We start from the raw sequence: 21,356 nt of genomic DNA on the forward strand, positions 1-21,356 counted from the left end.
GTGTGGTGGATGGTTTGGGAGCTCATCCACAGCCCTGGATTGTGCTTAGGTGAGAAACATTGCCGAGGGTTGCTTTCTTTCTGGGCGGGGGGCATCGGCTTCCTGTACAGGTATTCATGGATGTTGCCAGGAAGAAGGACCCCAAGCAGGTGTCGGGGGCAGGTGGTGGGAGGGTAGCACAGCCCTGCTGTGGCAGAAAGGGCTGCCCAAGGGCTGTTTCCCAAGCCGGCTTCATCCAGAGGGAACGAGGAAACAAGATCATGGCCCGAGAGGCTGGGGTGCTGACACTGGGAGACCCCTTCTGACTTGGACCAAACTGAGTCAATTTCCAGGCAGGGAACTGTCACCTGCATTTCCTCTGTTGGCCTCGCTCCCCAGCCCTGGGCCCAGCCAGTACCAGAGCGCGGTGATGCGGTGCTGAGTCCGTTGGCTGCTCCTCCGACCAGAGCGTGGCCGTTAGCCAGGAAGCTCTGGCTGCTACCCCCGCACCTGTCCTTTCCATGTTGGCTGCTGGGAACTGCAAGGGGGCGGGGCAAGACGCCAGCAGAGTGGCGTCTTTAAAAGCCAAAGCGGCATGTATTTCAAATGTTGCCTTTTTTCTTTCTTTAGAGCTGAATAGGTAGCCTGTTTGATATGATACACTTGTGTTGCCAGCCTGAAATGAGATCTGGGCCTCCATCCCACATGGGCTCGAGATGGGCCGGGAGTTAGCGATGGCTTCAGCAGTAACTGAAATCTCTTTTTTTCCATTGGTACTCGGGGGCATTGTATATTAAATGACATTTGTCCTCGTTGGGATGTCTCTAGACCCTACTATTTATTTAAGTGAGGTGACAGCCAAGGCCTTGGGCTTGGCCCCTGAAACCCTCAAGAAGGACTTGGGTAGGAATTGTTTTTTGAAGAATGCGAAAGGTCTCTAGATACTTCTGCGCATTGCCTGAAAAAAGAATGCTACTTAGGACATGTCCCAGCAGCAATAAGAAGAATCAGTGTCCCCCTGGATCTGGACACTGAAATCTTTCTCGAATAGCACTTAGCTTCTTGTTTTGAAATAATTATAGTTTCAGCAGAACAGGCTGCAGAGAGGCCTCGGACAGCTACATCTTATATAACACTTGGACAACTATCAAAACCGGAAAGTTGCTGTTGCTCCAGGTTTTCATGTGGACCTGATCTTTCACTTCTCTGGACTAAAGGCCCTGGAGTGCAATGGCTGCGTCATATGACAGCTGCATGGTTCGTTTTCTATGTCCCACCAGCAGTGTCTCAGTGACCCAGCTTCTCGACATGCTCACCAGCTTTTGGTGTGGTCGCTGCGTGAGCATCTTTGTGTGTGCGTGTTTGCATCTGTGGATACCCTTCAGTGGAATGTCTCTTCGTGTCTCCTTCCCATTTCCTAACTGGGGGGTTTGTTCTCCAACTGTTGAGTTGTGGGGATGCTTTATGTATGCTAGGTACTAGTCCTTTATCAGATAGGAGGTGTGCGGATATTTTCTCCCAGTCTTGCTTTTCACTGTGTTCACTGGCTCTCTCACAGAGCAAATTGATAAGGCCTAATTGAGCAATATTTGCTTTTAAGGGTCATGCTTTTGGTATCCAGTCTTAGAAAGAACTTTTTCCCAGCTCTGCATCCCAAAGATTTTCTCCCACTTTATTAACTTGTCTCATGTTGCAACTTAAATTTAACTCGACAGTCTATTTTGAGTTAATTTTGGGGTAAGGTATGAGGTTGAGTTTGAAGTTTATTTTTTTGCCTATAGAGTTCAGTTGTTCCAGAACCATGTATTAAAAACACTACCATTCCTGCACTGAATTGCTTTGGCATTTTTGTCAAAAATCAGTTGGGCCTATTTGTGTGGGTCTATTTCTGGAATCTCTGTTTTGTTCCAGGTATCTATGTGTCCGTCCCTCTGCCAGCATCATGCTCTCTGGTTTACTGCAGCCATACAGTAAGTCTTGAAACCCGGTAAAGCTGTGTATCTATTTGAGAAAAACTGACATCCTCACCATGTTGAGTCTTCCATTCTGTGGACACAGAATACACCTCCAATCATTTAGATCTTTGATCTTTTATCAGCATTGCATAGTTTTCATCATGTAAGTTCTGTACGTGTTTTGCTTGATTTTTTTTTTTGTCTTTTTTTTGCCATTCCTTGGGCCGCTCCCGCAGCATATGGAGGTTCCCAGGCTAGGGGTCGACTCCGAGCCACCAGCCTACGCCAGAGCCACAGCCACGTGGGATCCGAGCCACGTCTGCGACCTGCACCACAGCTCACGGCAACACCGGATCCTTAACCCGCTGAGCAAGGCCAGGGAGCGAACCCGCAACCTCATGGTTCCTAATAGGATATTTAGGCAGCTTCAACTCATGATAGCATCTTGGAAAACGATGGTGCAACACCACACCCAGGATGCTGATCCTGGGACAGTCGAGGTACAGAAATTAATTCAGAAATTAATTTTTGCCCATTTATGGACGCTTCTTCTTCCTTCCCGCCCCAACCCCCTTCTCACTCCCGGGCAACGTCTAATCAGTCCATTTCTATAGGTTTTTCATTTTAAGAATGTTATAGAAATGGATTCGCACAGTATGTACATTTGGGGGATTGGCCTTTTTTTTTTTTTTTTCAATTCGGCATAATTCTCTGCAGATTCGGGAATCGTAATATTCAGCAGTCCTGCGTGTTTGTTACTGAGTCGCCTACCAGGCTATACACACGCCAGTCGTTTCACCATCCATCCATCGAACGCTTTCTGGGTTGTTTCCAGTTGGGGGCTATTATGAATAAGACTACTATACACGCCTGTTTACAAATTTTTGTAGGAATACAAGTCTTGGTTCCTCTGGGATAAGTACTCAGGAGTGCATTTGCTGGGTCACAGAGTAGATGCGTCATCCAGTTTCTCGCGTTGCTGCCAGTATTTGATGTTGCTATATTTTTAATGAAGGTGACGTCCACGTAGCAGCTGAGTGGCGTGGAGTCCACTGGCTAAGTACCAGACCATCGCCTCTGTCTAGTTCCTAAGCACTCACATCAGGGCAGATAAAACCTCAATCTCCTCTCCCCCCAGCCCCTGGCAACCACCAGTCTCCTTTCTGCCTCTGGGGCTTACCTACTCTGGATGTTTCCTATGCAGAGAATCTTATGTGACCTTATGCGACTGGCTTCTCTCACTTAGCATGTGTTTAAGAGTCATCTATGTGGTAGCATGTGCCGGTACCTCATTCCTTTGTATGGCTGAATAACAGTCACCGGTACGAATACACCAAAATTTTCTTTCTCTGTTTCGACATTGATGGACACTTGGGTGGTTTCCACCTTTTGGTTATCATGAATGATGCTACTGTGAACATTTGTGTAAAAATATTTGGCGAGAAAGACAAGTATATGATATCACTTATATGTGGGATCTAATTTAAAAACGATACAGATGAATCTCTTTACAAAACAGAAACAGACTCACAGATCTCGAAATCAAACTTATGGTTCCCAAAGGGGAAACGTGGGGGAGAGGGGTAAATTAGGATTTGGGGATTAGCATATACACACGGGTATATATAACGCTGATAACTGCCAAGGACCTGGCACAGGGAACTCTACTCAATATTCTCTAATAACCTATATGGGAAGAGAATCGGAAAAAGAATGGGTGTGTGTCTATGCAGAACTGACTTACTTTCCTATATACCTGAAACTAACACCACATTGTAAATCAGCTACACTCCAAAAAAATTTAAAAATTAAAAACAAAATTGTTACCAGATTTAAAAAAAAAAAAAAAAGATTTGAATCCCTGTTTTCGCTTCATTGGAATATATACCTAAGAGTGGAATTACACGGTCTGATGGTAATTCTACATTTTAACTTCTTGAAGAACCACCAAACTATTTTCCCCAGCAACCAAAACATTTAAATTTCTACCAGCAGTGTATGAGAGTTCCAATGTCTCCACGTGCTTGCCAGCACTTGCTATTTGCCTTTTTTATTATGCCATCCTAGTGGGTAGGAGGAAGTGGTGGGTCATCGTTTTAATTTGCGTTTTTCTAACACCTCATGGTATCGAGCATCTTTGTAGGTGTTTGTTGGCCAAAAGTATGTCTTCTTTAGAGAAATGTCTGCTCAAATTCTTTGCCCATTTTTTAATTGTATCACTTGTCTTTTTATTGTTAAGCTGTAAAAGTTTTTTGTATATTCTGGATACTAGATCTTTGCCCAACATAAGCTTTGCAAGTTTTTTCTTCCACTCTGTGGGTTGTCCTTTCACTTTCTTAATAATGTCCATTGATGCACCAAAGTTTTAAGTCTGTTTTTTTTCTTTTGTTGCTCATGCTTTTCATGTCATATTTAAGAATCCGGTGCCAAATCCAATGTCATGAAGATTTTCCCTTATGTTTTCTTCTATACATTTTATACTTGTAACTCATATGTTTAGGTCATTGATCCAATTTGAGTTGATTTTTGTATGTGGTGTGAGTCAGGGATCCAATTTCATTTTTGTTTTGGGGTTTTGTTTTTTGGGTTCTTTTTTTTTGGTTTTTTGTTTGTTTGTTTTTGCTTTTTTAGGGCTGCACCTGTGGCATATGGAGGTTCCCAGGCTAGGGGTCAAATTGGAGCTGTATCTGCTGGCCTACATCACAACCACAGCAACATGGGATCAGAGTCGTGTCTGTGACCTACACCACAGCTCACGGCAACCCTGGATCCTTAACCCACTGAGGGGGACCAGGGATTAAACCTGAATCCTCATGGATACTAGTCGGGTTCATTACCACTCAGCCACAATGGGAACTCCCAACTTTATTTTTGGCATGTGACTATCCAACTGTCCCAGCACCATTTGTAAGAGAGACTATTCTTTCCTCCAGTGAATGATTTTGACACCTTTTTCACAAATCAATTGACCATAGATTTATGGGTTTATTTCTGGATTCTAAACTTTATTGCATTGTAGGTCAGTACTATGCTGTTTTGATTATTGTAGCTTTGTAGTAAGTTTTTAAATTGGAAAGTGTGAATCCAATTTTGTTCTTTTTCAAGATTGTTTTGAGGTGATCATGTGATTTTTATTATTTTACTTGTTAATATGGTGGATAAAGTGGAGTAGCTTTTGAATGTTGAACCAGCCTTGCATTGCTAGAATAAAGTCAACTTGACCATAGCATATCATTCATCTCACAAAATTCTAAAACTTTATTAAGGATTTTTGTGTCCGTATCCATGAGAAATATTAGTCTATGGTTTTCTTTTTTCTTTTTTGCATAGGCTTTGTCTTTGCTGTCAGGGAACACAGTGAGTTGGAGAGTGCTCTCTTTTATTTTCTGGAGAGATTATCCAGACTTGGTGCTAATTCTTCTTTAAACATTTGGTATAACTCCGTAGTGAAATCATCTGGGCCTGGAGTTTTAAGTCTCCTTTTTAAATTATGAATTTAATTGCTTTAATAATTATAAGGCTAGACAGATTATTTCATATTGGGTGAATTTTGGTAGTTTGACCTTTTAGAATATTGGTCCATTTCAAAAAAGGTGAAAAAACGAGTTCCCATCATGGCATAGCAGAAACGAATCCGATTAGGAACCATGAGGTTGCAGTTCAATCCCTGGCCTCGATCAGTGGGTTAAGGATCTGGCATTGCCATGAGCTGTGATGTAGGTTGCAGACATGGCCTGGATCTGGCATTGCTGTGGCTGTGGTGTAAGCTGGCAGCTGTAGCTCTGATTGGACCCCTAGCCTGGGAACCTCCGTATGCTGTGGGTGCGGCCCTGAAAAGACAAAAACAAACAAACAAACAAACAAAAGGAATATTGGTCCATCTCAATCTAATTTCCAGATTTATGCATGTATAGTTGCTTGTATTAAAATCCCTTATTCTCCTTGTTTTTGTTTTTGTTTTAATTTTTATTTTTATTTTTGTTGATGTTGTTGTTGTTGTTGTTGTTGTTGTTGCTGTTGCTATTTCTTGGGCCGCTCCCGCGGCATATGGAGGTTCCCAGGCTAGGGGTCGAATCGGAGCTGTAGCCACCGGCCTACGCCAGAGCCACAGCAACGCGGGATCCAAGCCGCGTCTGCAACCTACACCACAGCTCACGGCAACGCCGGATCGTCAACCCACTGAGCAAGGGCAGGGACCGAACCCGCAGCCTCATGGTTCCTAGTCGGATTCGTTAACCACTGCGCCACGACGGGAACTCCAATCCCTTATTCTCCTTTACATGTCTACAGGGTCAATAGTAATATTCCTTTTTTCATTCTAATATTGGTAATTTGCGTCTCGCTTAGAGGATTGTTAATTTTATTACTTCGTCAAAGAGCTACCTTTTTCTGATTGGGTTTCACTATTTTTTATCGTTATTTTTAATGTCATTTCAACATTAGTATCTATTCTTTATGGTCCCTTCCTTCTGTTTGCTTTGGGTTTATTTTGTTCTCTTGTTACTTGGCTCCTTAGGTGGAAACGTACGTTATTGATTTTAGACCTTTCTTCATTTCCGTTATAAGCATTTAGTGCTATAATTTCCTTCTCAGCACAGCTTTACCTGTGCTCCACAAATTTTGATGTATTTTTATTTTCATTTCGTTCCATGTATTTTTAAATTTCTCTTGAGACCTCCTCTTTGACTCATGAATTATTAGTTTCTTAATTGTGCTGCTTAGTTTCCAAGTGTTTGGAGATTCTCCTATTGTCCTTCTGTTTTTGTTTTCTAATTTGAGTCCCTTGTAGTCAGAGAAAACTCCCATGTATCACTTCAATTCTTTTACATTTTTGCGGATTGTTTTATAGTCCAGAATATGTGTATCTTGGTATGTATTCCTTGGGTGCTTGTGAATTTTACTGTTTCTTGGTGGAGTGTTCTATAAATGTCAGTTAGATCCTGTTAGATGGTGGTGGTGTTGAGTTCCGTATCTTGCTGATTTTCTAATCGTTCCACCAGTCGTTGGGAGGGGATGTTGAAGTCTGCACTGCAAATGTAAATTTTGTTTCTCCTTTCAGTTCTTTTAATTTTTGCTTCGTAGATCATGTAGCTCTGTTGTTTGGTGCATATACATTTACGATTGTTTTGTCTTCTTGGTGAATTGACCCTTTTACCACAATGTAATGTCCCTCTCTGTGCCTGGTAATTTTCTTTGTTCTGAAGTTACTTTATATGATGTTACTAGAGCCACCCTGCTCCTTTTCTTTCAAATGAACATTGCATGTTTTTCATCCTTTTACTTCCTCGATGCCCATATCATTCTATTTGAGGTGAGCGTCTTGCAGACAGCATATTGTTGGGTTATGGTTTTTTCTGGACGCTGCCAAGTGCTGTCTTTTAATTGGTTTATTTAGACTATTTTCACTTAATGTACTTACTGATGTCAGGGCTTAATTTTGCCAAGTTATTTTTAACTTGTTTGCTCTCTATTTTTGTTTCTCTATTTTCTCTTTCCTGTTTTCCTGTGGGGGACTTGAATATTTTTTAGAATTCCATTTGATGATTCATGCGTAATGTTTTTGCATGTATCTTTTTGTATACTATTTTTCATGGTTGCTCTAGGTGTTACACCCTATATACATGACTTCTAAGGGTCTGCTGGTGTCGGCATTTTACCAGTTCAAGTGAAACCTTACCTCTCTTTCCACCCCATTACCACCCTCTGGTGTTTGTAATGTAATTGTGTTAAATATTTCTTCCACCCACATTTAGAACCACAGCATGCCATGCTATAATTGGTGCTTCACCAAACATAACTTAGAAAACTTGAAAGGAAAAGTCTACTCTATTTACCCCTATTTTTTTTGTCTCTATTATTCTCTCTTCCTTGGTGATGTCCAGAATTTCTTCTTTTATCATGTCCTTTCTGTTTGAAGACAAGAAGTTCCTGTAGCCGTTCTCCCAGGAGAGGTGTGTTGGTAACAGATTCTTTTCATTTTCCCGCACCTGAGAATGTTTCGAGTCTTCGCACACCTGAAGCTTATTTTTCCGCACCTGCTTGGATCTTCGGTTTTGGCTGACTCCCTCTGACGATGCTTTGGCAGGGAGAGGGGGGCACTGTCACATTTCTGCCGTGTGGCCGTGGACATCCAGGTGCCCCACTTAGCCTTCATTGACCCCAGGGAGGTGGGGGCGTCTCACGACCGCTGGGCAGGGGCGCCCTGGCTGGGACGGGAAAAGACTACTGCTCGGTGGGGGTGGAGTCCAGGCCCCCAGGTGGCCTCGGCTGATGGGACTGGGTGGGACCACCCTTTGTTTTCTGCGGCGTTGAGCTGAATTTGAGTGGTTTTCTTATAGAAGAGGGTTCTGTCTTGGTAGGTTGCCCCTTTCCTGGTCTTTTGACTACGGAGACCGGGCTTTTGCTGGGGCCTTTCTGTCTGTGCTCATTGGCACTTTGGGCTCCAGGTCTGGGATCTATGAGGCGAAAAGAAAAACCCAGGGGCCTCGCCACCGCGTTGTTCCTTCGGCCCCAAGGACCCTAGCCAGTCTGCTTTCTTCTCTCCACGTCTCGGGGTCTTCCTCCGTTTGTTTGCTATGTAGTGACCCGAGATTTTCGTTGTACTCCGTGGGAGAATGGGGAAGGTGCGTCTCCATTTTGCCAGAGGCCGACATCTGGACGTTGAAACTTTAGGCCTGGTTCTGCGCTGCCAGGGACACCTGTGGGAAGGAGAGCTTCCCCCACATACCAGCGCTCAGCACCGCTCTTATTCCATGTCTGCATCAGGAGAAACAGAGAGACATGAAACAAAACCGCGTGAAAACCCCTGCTAGACCTGGATTCGCACGTGTCTGCGTATCCGCCGTGCAGGGCAGAAATTGAGGCAGCCCTGATCCCGGGCCGCTCGGCCGCTTTTGCGTAAACCAGGGCGCCCTTCTGGCCCCCATTGCTTCCTGCCCCTGGCTGTCAGCGCCCCCGGCTGGGTGCCGACCTGGGCGGAGGTGGCAGCTGCTCCTTCTGCAGGCCCGGGTAGAAGGCTTCGGGAGAGCCGAAGGGGCTGTGCGCCATCCCCCGAGCCCAGCGCCCGGGTTTCGCCTTAAGAAATAAGCGAACCCGTGTCAGAGAACAGAGGGCCTCTCTGCAGATCTCCGGGCCCACCTGTCCCAGGACCCGCCGCCCCCGCCTCTCGGCCCCGCTCTTGTGGGACTCACATCAGGCTGCTTGGCCAGCCCTCCCTCAGCTCCCCGGTGCACTGCGCTCTGCCCCGTGGCCAGCGATGGCCATCTCACCGCCCCCCCCAGTGACCTGCATCCCTGGAGGTGGGAGGGGCTGGGTGAGGGTGGCCGGTGGGTGGGGGGCAGAGGGACAGGACCGGGAATGTGGCTGACTCCGCCCACACCTGTCCTCACAGTGAGGCTGTGATTCACGGGGTCAATGGTCTCATCTTCGTATCTGAAAGACAGTGTACTTTTTGTCTCCCTAAGCCCTGTGTCTAGGTCGTTTGGGAAGCGCCTTGGAGAGTCAAGAATAAAATTGCAGGTCAAACAATGGATGACTGGAAAAGTCGGCTTGTAATCAAGAGCATGCTTCCCCATTTCGCCATGGTGGGAAATCGTCAGGAGCCCAGAAAGCTCCAGGAATCGGTCAGACAATGGGCTTTTGGGGGGAGGGGGGTGTTGAATGCTTCTAATCTTAAACTTGAACGTAAGATGTGTTATTGACATTCTCTGTGCAAACTTGGTGGCAAGGAACCAACCCCAGATGTCAGGATCTGGAATGTGGCCTAGAAAAGATCTAGGAGATGAGCTGACCTTGCCCCCCGTGAGTTTCTGGAAGAGCAGGAAATAGAGTCCGAGGCTGCATCTGGATTCCCAGTCCAGCTATCTCTGCACGGCACCCCTTCCCTAGAAAGAAAGAGGGGGGAAAGCCTACTTTTTCTCTTACTAGAAACCCGAAATGTGGGGGTGACGGGCCCCAGATGTGTTATATTAGCTTCCTAGTACCACTGAGAACAGGAAGCCTGGGAGTGGGGCGCAGAGATTCCCATACGACTCTCTGGCCCAGTTGTCCTTTTAAGAACTCAGCTGACAATCTCTGCTTTCCGCCCTGGCCACGCAGACGTCATCCATGTGCCTGAAACTCGGGGTTAGGGTTTCCAGACGTCGTTCTAGGAGCCAGGATGCTAGAAGGGGCCACGAGAGCCATCGGTCGGTTGAAGCTGACAATAAAAGCCTGCCACCCTGCCAGTCTCCCAAGATTAGCTCAGTTAGCGGGAGCTGTAGCCAACACAATGGCCGTTATCTCCGTGTATTAGGGCCACAGAGGAGTGGCTTGCTTAATCTCCGAAATTAATAGAGCAGGGAGGAAATGGCTCTTATAGAGCCGTGGGTCTGCTTCCTTCCTGTTCAGAGAACGGGGAGCTTGGGGCTCTGAGGTAATGTCATTTCACATAACGGGAGGGCCTGGCTTCTCCAATTCCAAGGCCAATCCGCTTCCAGTGAGTCCCTTTTCTCTGTAGTTGAGAATTCTGATACGTGCACGGGTGTGGGGGGAGCTCGTTGCGGTCTTGTTTGTCTTTTTCCCGCCCCTGTCTGCCATCCCCCGTGTCCCAAGAATGTGCCATCTAGTTGAGTGTGTAGACATTGAAGAAGGTATTTCCAGCGCTCACACAGATGGCGTCAGACGGGATGCAGAGGGGAGCCGTTACTTGGCCAAGAGCCTGTCCTCCAGACTGCCAGCCCTCCTGCCCAGTGTCCCTCCAAGCCAGTCTCTCCCTCTACCCCAGTCCCCTTTTTAGTTCTTCCTTCTCGGGAAGGGTCAACGACTGAGTCAGTGAAGGAAACCGCCCTGGTTTCTCTTTGCCTCACACTTATTTCCATGCCAAGCGCCCCGCCAACACCCTTTTTGAAAGTGTGACTAGTACATAATGGCTTTGGTTCGGATCAGTGTAGACCTCAACACCAGAAGGGGTTTCCCTAGAACGGGTCCCTGGAGCGGCCGCCAGTGCCCTCACCCTGGAGACGCTGCCCTGGCCCAAACCATTTCTGGACTTGGCTTCCCTTTGTAGGTGGCCCTAAGAGCCGTTGGTGAGCCTCGCCCAAAATTCACATTCATCGCTTTAGACTCACACCTTGGACTTGATCAGAAGCAGCCCTCTTCCCTCCTCCGTGGCACACCTGGTTCTCCACCCGTGGCTCCAAGTGAGCTTGTTTCTGAAACGCCAGGAGACTGACCATCTGATCCAGTTGAGGGGATCTGAAGTACAAGCCTCGGGCTCCAAAAGCAAGTCTCGCGGATGAGCCCTCTGGGCGGTAAAACCCACATTTGTCTCCTTGGAAGATGCACGTGGTCTCAGAAGGGGCCGGCCCTGAGCGAGCCCGCGCCCGTGGCTGGGCCTGGCCGAGCCAGGCACTGCGGATTCCGCCAGCCAGCAGCCAGGCAGCTCTTGGTTTGAGCACAGCTGGCTTCTCATGGCTGCTCAAGCCCTGCAGCTTCAGGAAGGTACCTGGTGTCAGCGTGGAGCTCTGCTCCACGCGCAGAGTGGCTCAGGGGCCCCATGTGTGTGGACCCAGGGATGGAGACAGACATATTGAGAGCAGGAGGTCACTGCCCCATGAAACCTGCTGTCAGGACAAGTCATTGAGGGGCCCAGAGTGGGAGCAGCAGGAGGAGGCTTTGGCGGGAGCTGGGCTTGCACCTCCCAGCTGTGGCCCAAAGTGGATCCCGGCTGTTTCCCTGCTTGCGCTCCCTTAGCGCATTGTGACCTCCAGGGCTGACACCCCACACCCCAGTCCCCGGAACCTGGGCGCCCCTGGAAGCCCCTCGCTCCATCATCCCGCCAGCATGCCCACGTGGGGTCCGATGCAGGAGTTCAGCTTACCTGCTTCTCTTGTCCTTTCCCAAGAAACAGAACCCAAAAAAAAAACACGTTTCCAGTCAAGATCTGTTAATAACATTGTATCGGTCCCTGGGATTTCCATGCGGGTCCCTGAGCGTCCGCTTTGCAGAAAAACGTGCCTCTGCGTGATGGTCGCTCTTGGTCTAAGACCAGGGCTCAGGACGCCCGATTCCACTCCCGCTTCGACTCCCGACTGGCTCTGGGCTCTGTCCATCTTTTGCCCCCCAAAGGCAAAGATCGAAGAACCAGGAGTGATGGAGCTCTCCCGTCACTTGCTAAGCATTTGGGGCGCATCGTCACCTCAAGTCCTCGGGCTCACCCTGAGAGGAAGAGGCAGACTCCAGCAGTTCCGACTGTGGCGCAATAGGATCAGCGGCAGCTCTGCAGCGCCAGAATGCAGGTTTGGTCCCCAGCCCTGCACAGTTGGTTGAAGGATCCGGCTTTGCCCCAGCTGTGGCCTAGGTTGCAAACGAGGCTCAGATCTGATCCCTGGCCCAGGAACTCCATATGCTGCGGGGCGGCCAAAAAAAGAGAAAAAGAAAACAAAGAGGCTGTCTCCCAGAAACTGAAGCTCAGAAAGATTACGCAACTTGGCCAGGTCACCGAGGTAAGACTCGGCCAGGTCACCAAGGCAAGGCCCAAGACGGTTTCTTGGGCCCGCTGGCCTCTGCCACCTCTTAGCTCTGAAGCGTGTTGAAAACCACAAACCTCTGAGCACCTCTCGGCAGCCTCGCAGCGTTTGTTCATTCCTGTGGCACCCCGACTGCTTAAGGACTCCTGCGATCTGGAGCCTTGCCTTTTGCATATTTATATAGTTGGACCCCACGCGGGGTTAGTAAGGCCCGCAGGTAGTGTCTGGAGTTTTCACACGAGACAGACGTTTGGTTCCTCCTCTTGGAGGTGAGGTCTCCATCCCTCCCCCAGAACGGGGAGTCGATTGACGGCTATAGGGTGAGAATCTCTGAGGTGGGAGCGCTTCGGAGCCTGTGTGCAGTTGGAATTCAGTCTGTCTATCACGTCATCTCCAGCTCAGTCTCTGCTCCCTCAAAAGTTGCAAAGCTCTGCGCAGCCACCTATTGTGTCCCATAAGGCAGCTCCCGATAAAATGGGGGCTTCCTCGGAGTTTCGAGAAGGTCCGAGAAATCTAGTGACTTTGCAGAAAGATGCTCCTCTGCCCGGTGGGCAGCGGTACCAAGGGGTCCCGCCTGGGGGCCTTCTATCCACAGTATGACCTAAAGCAACCGCTCGCCCCCCCTCCTCCTTCAGCTCGGAGTGTAGATGGAGCCGAGGAAGGGGGAGGAAGGAGCCCCGAGGGGAACAAGAAATGTAGAGGTTTGGACCCTACGAAAACACGGTCCCCGTTCTGTCTGTCCCTCTGCTCTAGGGAGACAGGTAGGAGGAGGGCTGCTCGGCTGCTGCGGCGGCCTGTGAGCAGGTTGGAAGCACCCGCTTTGCTTTGCAAAACGAGCAGGGGCCTCTGTAAGGAGACCTCAGACTCATCCCGGGGCTGTTACTGCCAGCACTTTATGAGACTTCAAGGCACTCCTTTTCCTCTTGGGGTCAGAGGGCCTGTCTGTCTCTGGCCTCCTGCCACATTTCCAGGGTCCCTCCTGTGTGCCCAGCTCCGTGCTAGACCCTGGGCTACAGCCGCTGCCAGTGCAGTCTGTCCCCGGGCTTCCTCCACTGGGACAGATGTCTCCTCGGCTGTAGGGCTGCTCAACCTCCGGGAAGCTGGGATGCTCACCTGTAGACATCAGCTTGTTTACTCTTGTGACACGGGGACCGATGCTTCCATGTCACCAGGGAGGAGGCTGAGAGGCTGCCCCAGCATTACGCGCTCAGTAGGTTGGAGATTCCCATCTCAGACCCACGCGCTGTGCCGCCGAGGCTCCTCCTCCTCTGCTGCTTCCCCGTCCCAGAGCAGTGGACAGAACAGAGCCCCAGACTGCCGGGGCATTTCACGCCGGTGGCAGACAGCCCGTAAACACGGTGGAGGCATCTCTTACTTCATCCTCGAGGCTCCCTGGAACCCTCTGACCAGCATCGTCCAGGGCCCGGCCTGAGAGCCGGGCTCGTTAAAACCCCACGGGGGGGTAGGGACAGCCAGCGGGGACCTGGGATGAGTTGTCTAAACAGCACTTTGGGGAGCCGGGAGAGGCAGCTGGGTGTCCCTGCTTCATGCTGGCCGTAGGCGTGGTGCATGCGTGAACCTGGCCCCTGGAGAGGGGAGCTCTGTGAACCGGCCCGCTTCCAGGAACCAGGCAGTCCGGGCTTTGGCTCATGGGGGAGGCAGCTGTCCCCAGTGTTACTGGGACTCTGCGGGGGACTCTGTCCTCCGCCTGCGTCAGGGATTCTGGAATGATGATGAGCGGAGGTGGGGATAGGAACGCAGTGTAACCCACATACGATATCACCCCCACTGTTAGTACTTTAAAAAAAAAAAAAAAAGATCAGCGATTGGCATTGGCTCAGAAGGGCGATGGGAGACGTGTGTCCTTGGAGCTCAGGTAGGGACACAGGGCCCCTGAGGATATCAGTCTCGGCAGCAGCCCCGCTGGATTGATGGAGCTCCGCGCGTTCTGGGTCAAGGCCCACAGTGCGTATGCGCCTTTCTATTTGGGGATCCTCCCCACAGAGCACGCAGCTGTTCGCTCCCTTTCCTCCCTCCTCCTCCCCCTGCAGTAAGGGCCCTTCTCTGTTCCAGACACCCCGCCGGGCTGGGCCGCCAGGGCTGTGCACTGCGTGGCTTGCCGGACACCGCTGGGCTCTGCGTCTGGGGCCCGCCTGGCTAGCCCAGTTCAGCAAAGCAGTGACCTGAAAATCGCAGTCTGTTTGCAGGGCAGGCTGCTGGGAGGGGAGCTCTGTGTGGCAGCTGGCTTCCGCTGGCATCTGGGAGCTCGGCACTGCCTGTTTCTGAACTTCCAGGAGCCCACGCTGGCCTTGTCCGCGTTCCTGCCCAGCCCCTGCCCCCAGCTTCCTTGATGTCAGGCCCAAGGTGACAGGTGTCTGGAGCTCAAGCTCCCTGGGGGAGGAGAGTAGACACTGTCGGACCCCAGGCTGGGGCGGCAGGAGAGCCTGGCCAAGCCGAAGCTCAGGCACCACCCCCTGTAGGGTGTGTGCACACGGGAGGGGTTGGCCCTGGGGCCACGGGCCCTGGGCTCCCCCATCTCTGGGCCGGCCTGTGCTGGCTGAGGCCTCCTGCTTTCATTGAAAATCCCCAGCTGGAGACCTCCACGTAGCTCTGATGCAGACAGAGAGCCGGGCCCTGAGCTGCCCCTGGGGGCCCAGTTCTAGACCTCTGGTGGGGGAGGGGAACGGCAAACATGCACTTGGAAGGTTTGGGCTACAGATGCTGATTTGTGCCATCGACATAGCACCATTGGTCACAACCCTGCCTCCTCCCCCTTGGCCTGTCCTGCCTCCTCCGAATGTCCCTCCTCTCCGGTCACCAGATCTCCATCTTCAGAGTACCAAAGTTAGAAAGGCAGGAGGGAGCCCGGGTGGGCCTCGACCCCCAGGGGGCCCAGACCCAAGAATCAGGCATGGCTGCCTCCGCCACTCCCCCCCCTCCCCCCCTCCCAGACCTGCCTTTGTCTGCCTCCCTCGGGTGCTGTGGGGTGCGATCCCTCTCCTGACTCCCCAGCCAGAGCTGTTTCTCCAGGTCAGTCACTCCCCAAGGGTGGCAGTCGGCACCGGCCCTCTTGTGACCCCAAGACCTGGCTCAGCCCCCGGCACAGAGTAAATGGTCCCTAAGCAGTGGCTGCTCTTCCTCTGGGCTAGAAGGTCCCTTAGAAATCCCCAGGCCACCTCCTTTGTTGAATACCAGAGGCCGAGGACACACAAGGAGAAGGGGTGTCCTCCATTGGGCCCGTGAGTGAGTTCGTCACCGTCTCTGCAAAATGGTCGCGTCTTGGCCTGGTGCTGGGAATGGGAGAGAACAGGATAATTGGCAGGAACCCTTTTGCTCTGGTGCTCGATTCACATCTGCAGGTGCCAGGCGAGCCGTGTCGCGAGACTAGGTGCTCTGGGGGTACAGACAGGGCTGAGGAGGAAACGGCCCCGGCCTTCCAAGAGCTGTCTCGTGGAGGCGGCTCACATGCAGACCTGACCTGGCAGCTCGAGCTTGGCCAGAGCCCGCAGGCCGGGAGCGGAGGGGGTGGGAGGCGAGGCCGTGATGTCCGGGAGCACGTTGAAGGGCTGCGGGAGGAGGGTGCGAGGCTGGAAGAGCAAGACGGACGGACGGGCGGACGGACGGGCATCCGGAGGAGGCAGTGGCTCTTCACTGCAACCCTCGGTGCGCCTGCCAGCAGGTGCGCAGTAATAACTGGCATTAGGGAAGGTCAGATGTGGCGCTGGGACTGCTGCCCGCCTTGCCCAGTTCAGGAATGGTCCCCCAACCCGTGTGATGGCAGAAGTCCTGAGGCTTCGCAGCTCTGACCATGCTGTCGGCCACTGTCTCGGGAACAGTCGGCCTGGGTGGCCCCCTGCAGTGTGAGGAGGGTGGTTTGGCCAGGACCTCTGTCCCGGGCGGCCGGGATGCTCGGCCCGTGCGGGAGGTCAGTGCTCGGCAAACTCCCGCCCACGGCCTGTGTAAATCAAGCTTTATTAGCACGAGCCGCACCCGGTCATTAACACGTGGTCGACTACAGAGTTGCAGCAGGGACCACGCGGCCTGCAAAGCCCGAGAGAGTTCCTCTCAGGGCCTTTCCAGAACGTTTCCCAGCCCCTGAGCTGGGCTTCGGATCCTTTGTCCCGAGGCCATAGTTTCCTCTAACAAGTGGGGGCTCCGCTCCGCACCCCTTGGGGGAAATCACAGCTCCTGGCGCCCCTCCGGGCGTCCCACTGCCGCTCCGGCGCCCAAGCTGGCCCGACCCCTGCTCTGGGCTTGTCCCTTCCCCAGAGGCAGCTTCCCGGTCCTTCCTGCCGCATCCACTTCGCTCCCCCATCAGCGTCCAGACAGACCTTCTCCGAATCAACGGAGCCCATCGTGGCTCAGCGGAACCCCCAGCCAGCGGCTCCCCACTGCCAGCATCTCACGATCCCCCCTCTCCCCAGGCCCCCACAGCCCTCTGAGAGCACCCAGCACACCGGCCCCCCGCCCTGCCCACCCGCCCTCCTGCTGGCAGCGTCCTGCCCTCGCTCCTTCTCCTGCATTTAGACGCCTCCTCCTCTGAAGGAGTCTGCTCACCCTCCGCTCATGTCCTTGCTGTTGGCTTACTGTCCGTCCCCCCAGAATTCCAGCTCCTTCTCTCCCTGGCCTGTGCTCATTCCGAGGGGGCTTCTGCTCTGGGCCCCCAGACAGCCCCTCGCTAGATGCCTCTTTTTCCAGAGCAAGCTCGAGGCGCTAAGGGTGTCTCGTGTTAGGGCTGCCTGTGTGACCGTCAGAAAATCTCGACCTCTTCTTCCCCTTTTTCCTCCTTTAAGTCAAGCCTTCGGGGTTTAGAACAATGAACTTGGCTGATATAAAAGGGCTCCAGGAAGCCAGTCCCCAAACACCGACATCATCTGCTTTCCGAATACATGGCTTCAAAGAGCTGAGGGTACACGAGCCGAGCGTTGGCCACATGACAGCTAAGGAACTTCGAAATGCCTTGCCCTTTCCTGTAGTTAAAACTGACATAAAATGACTTTATTGGCAGCATTTTAACAAACAAAACCTCTGCGGTGTGTTTGCTGGTAGTTCAGCTTCAGTTTTCCAAGGGAGAAAAGGCTAACTAGGAATGACGGCAAGGAGACAGTTGCGAAGCTTCTGGTACCAACACATTCAGACGGAGCCTTCGGGCCCCATCAGCGGAGCTCCTTGCGGAGAAGTAGAGCAGGAAGGAAGTCCTCCGGACCGACACGCCTCTGACCATGCGCGCCGCCACGGCCTGTCCAGCATCACCACCCGCCACCCACACCACGCACGCCGCCGCCTCGCCTCCAGTGTCTCTGCCAGCTCTGCACCTTCCTCCGGTGCCACCATCACATTTATCACCTCACCACCACCATCCCCTCCACTTCCAGCGCCACCTCCAGCCCCATCACCACCTCCCCCGCCACCACCTCCCCCAGCACCTCTACTTCCACCTCCACCATCACCACCGCCACCTCCAGCCCCATCACCACCTCCCCCCCCACCACCTCCCCCAGCACCTCCACCACCAGCACTGTCACCTCCACGTCCACCGCCGTCACCACCGCCACCTCCAGCCCCATCACCACCGCCACCTCCGCCACCACAACCTCTGCCACCACTGCCACCACCAGCATCACATCTTCGTCCATCACCACCAGCACCTCCTTCGTGTCCACCACCTTCTCTTGCTTCTCCCACTGCCGCCCCCACCGCCATCACCACCTCCATCACCTCCGCCTAGACCACCAGCAGCATCACCGCCGCCTCCAGCACTAGCACCCCCAGCACACGTGTACTACCACCACTGCCCCCGCGGCCTCCTTCCTCACCGTCACCTCCGTCACCGCTGGACCTGCCACCACCATCTACTCCAGCACCAGCGTCTCCGTCGTCACCACTGTCACCCACACACACACAGGCAGAGGACGTTTTTCTGGTTATATGACATGTTCCCTGATGCAGTGCCAGGCACTTTCCACACACGGGGAAAGAAAGAAATATGCTTAGCTTGCCATTCTTTTCAATGTGTCACCTATTCTTGCTGCTGTGGGCTTTGGGGCGCCAGAACTCTTCAGCATGTATTTGGGGCTAAAATTAAATTAGGATTCATCACAAGAAGGCTCCGATCCCTAAAGGCTACACCTTCAAAAAAGATAAGGGAGTTCCCGTTGTGGCGCAGTGGTTAACGAATCCGACTAGGAACCATGAGGTTGCGGGTTCAATCCCTGCCCTTGCTCAGTGGGTTAACGATCCAGCGTTGCCATGAGCTGTGGTGTAGGTTGCAGACGCGGCTCGGATCCCGCGTTGCTGTGGCTCTGGCGTAGGCCGGTGGCTACAGCTCCGATTCGACCCCTAGCCTGGGAACCTCCATATGCCGCGGGAGCGGCCCAAGAAATAGCAAAAAGACAAAAAAAATAAAATAAAATAAATAAAAAAGATAAGTTTGCAGGAGAGCTCTTCCCCTTCATGAAGGAATTTACTGAGGATTTTCTTTCAGTGGCCAGTTCTTGCCACATTTGATGATGCTTTGCCTGGCAGAAGTGAGCCTTGCACACAGCAGCTGTCAGGCGTGCAGCCAGTGAGTAAAGGCAGGGCTGCCCTGAGTGGCAGATGCTGCCGAGTGACTCTGTGACGGGCTATTTTAGGACCACCAAGAATGTGTTTGCATTTTCAAGGGTGGAAGGAGAGAGACGACTTACGTGGTCTGTACAGCATGCCAGGCACTCTGCTCACTGGCTGTCTCCAAGCTCGTGGCAGTCCCATGACCCATTCGGGAAGTGGCCTCACCCGCCCCGTCCCGGCGGCGCACGTTGTGAACGTACCGCCTTGTGAACATACCGAGGCCACTGAATTGTGCGCGTCAAAACCCTCCAGTCCATGCTCTCTGGGTTTTGCCTCCATTTAGAAAGAAAGAGGATCTAACTCATTGCACGAGGTGCACCTTCATATTTAATCATCGCGCTGTACACCTTTACCTACGTCGCACGGTGCCACCTCAAATCCACATCATTTTTATTTGTTGCTCATACCTCAATAGAGGTGGCAAAAAGCAGAGGACCTGGCCGTGGCGAGGGTCTCTGCGCTGACCCGGGGTTCCTCGTCCCGGCGCCCTCCCAGCCTCTGCTTCTGTGGCATCAGAGCTCAGACAGCCGGGCTCTAACTGGGGTGCTTACACCTGCAGGCACTTCACGTCATTTAGACCCAGAGGTTGGCACTCGGCCACTAAAAGGTGCTCATTCGGTGAGCATGTGACCTGCAGAAGACACTGGACTAACCAGGTGTCTGCATTCTCCCCCCACCTACACGGCTGTCGGGCTTCTCACGCGGGGGAGTTCCTGCCACCGTCTCAAGCCCGTGGCCGTTTAACTCAGCCCACCGTTGGGCCACAGCAGAAGCCAAGTCCCCTTCTGCTGAAGCTCCAAGGCCTGGGGTCTGATTTTGTGCTTTAACCTTTTACTCTCTTTCATCAAGCCGGCCCCACATGCTGGAAGCCCCCATCGCGACCAGGCAGGTCACACGGAGCACAAAGTACGGGGCAGCCCGCAGCTGGTTTTCTCTTTGCCCCATTTGTACGCCTGGCTCCTCAGAGCTGGCTGGCAGGCTGCAGCCTTCCTGGTAACTGATGACCTGGTAGGACTCTATGAGCGTGGAAGTAAGCCCGGCTCGTTGGACCAAAATTGCAGGCCGCCGTTCTTGACTCAGCTAGTGCAGACACACTGCTCTCAGGATCAACGCGGCTGAGTCGCATGTGTGCGTGTGTGTGCCTGCAATACGCACGCGTGCACACACACACACACAGTGTTCAAGTCGTTCCTTGTTTAAAAGGCATAGAGAGGCAGTTGGCAAGGACCATCATTTGACCTCATCTGGGCTGGAGTAAGAAGTGAGAAGGTTGGGCCTAAAGGAGCTTGGGGGGCCCTCTGCCCTCTTCACGTAGAGAAACCCAGGTCTGCCCGCCGGCCCTGGTGGCCCCCAACCTCTTCTCTGCCTCCGCTTTTCCCCTTCCCTCGGTGTTCCAGGGGCGCCAGCCTAATTCAGGTGAAACACAGGCGATGCTTGTTAACCTGGATCCGGCACAGACAAGTCATCTGGATTGGGACAGTGCCCTTGCCTTTGACCTTCAGATTCTATGGCAGCCTCACAGGCAGCAGCACCTACTTGATCTCTAGACCAGCCTCACCAAATCCACCCAGATGTTTGAAACCAACCCCGTCCTCTCCCCCCCCGCCACAAGCAGTCGTCTTTATGCCACTGATGCTGCTACACTGGCGCATCTCTTCCTGGCTCTGGGCCTCGCGGGCTCTAACGTGAAGGAGAGGACCTGGCAGTTGTGTGTGACAGCCTAGGAGGGCAAGGCTAGCACTCCAGAAACACTTGGCCAATGACGGAATTCTTGGAGGCATCTCAGGAGGCGATACAGTGTGAATTATGTGCCATTAAATCCACATGCATCCTGCGGTTTGGGGCCATTCTTAGAGTTGCCAATTCTTCCAACTGGTACATCTGCGCTACAGAAAGGAAAAAGCACAGTTCTAGAGAGTCCCCCCGCCCCCGCCCAGAGGTCTGCCCCTTTCTGCATTTGTTGGGGCTGCTGTTCAGAAAGCTCTGCGTGGAGCCTGTTGCAGCCACAGCCATCAGGCCGGGAGGACTGAGGCCCGCAGACAGTGTGGTAGAGCCCAGAGCGGTGGCTGGTGGCGAGCAGCAGGAGGTGGGCTATAAAGGCACCTGGCTCTCAGGTCATTGCCATCAGTACCCGGCCGCTTGCAACCCTCCACTCCCACCCTGTGTCCCAATTCTAGTGCATGGAACCTTGCTTGCTGGGGCAGCCCAGGGATGGGACCCAGGGCCTGGAGAGTGGCACCAGTGACAATGACTGCTCCCGATGAGTATTCCCCAGCGGTGCTGTCAGGCACCCAGGGCGGGCTGA

The 21,356-nt window shown here is 52.5% G+C and overlaps 1 protein-coding gene across 1 annotated transcript in view; it reads left to right on the forward strand.

The window, feature by feature from the left end:
* The first annotated feature begins 9,397 nt into the window (after nucleotides 1-9,397).
* Nucleotides 9,398-21,356, forward strand: part of MAMLD1 (mastermind like domain containing 1) — a 50,134-nt gene continuing 38,175 nt past the window's right edge. The window contains exon 1 of the mRNA XM_047764569.1: nucleotides 9,398-9,556. Coding sequence (XP_047620525.1) covers nucleotides 9,461-9,556 — 96 coding nt within the window. The 5' untranslated portion in view covers nucleotides 9,398-9,460. The remainder of the gene's footprint in view (nucleotides 9,557-21,356) is intronic.

This window comes from Phacochoerus africanus, chromosome X (genome assembly GCF_016906955.1).
Source record: "Phacochoerus africanus isolate WHEZ1 chromosome X, ROS_Pafr_v1, whole genome shotgun sequence".
Taxonomy (NCBI): domain Eukaryota; kingdom Metazoa; phylum Chordata; class Mammalia; order Artiodactyla; family Suidae; genus Phacochoerus; species Phacochoerus africanus.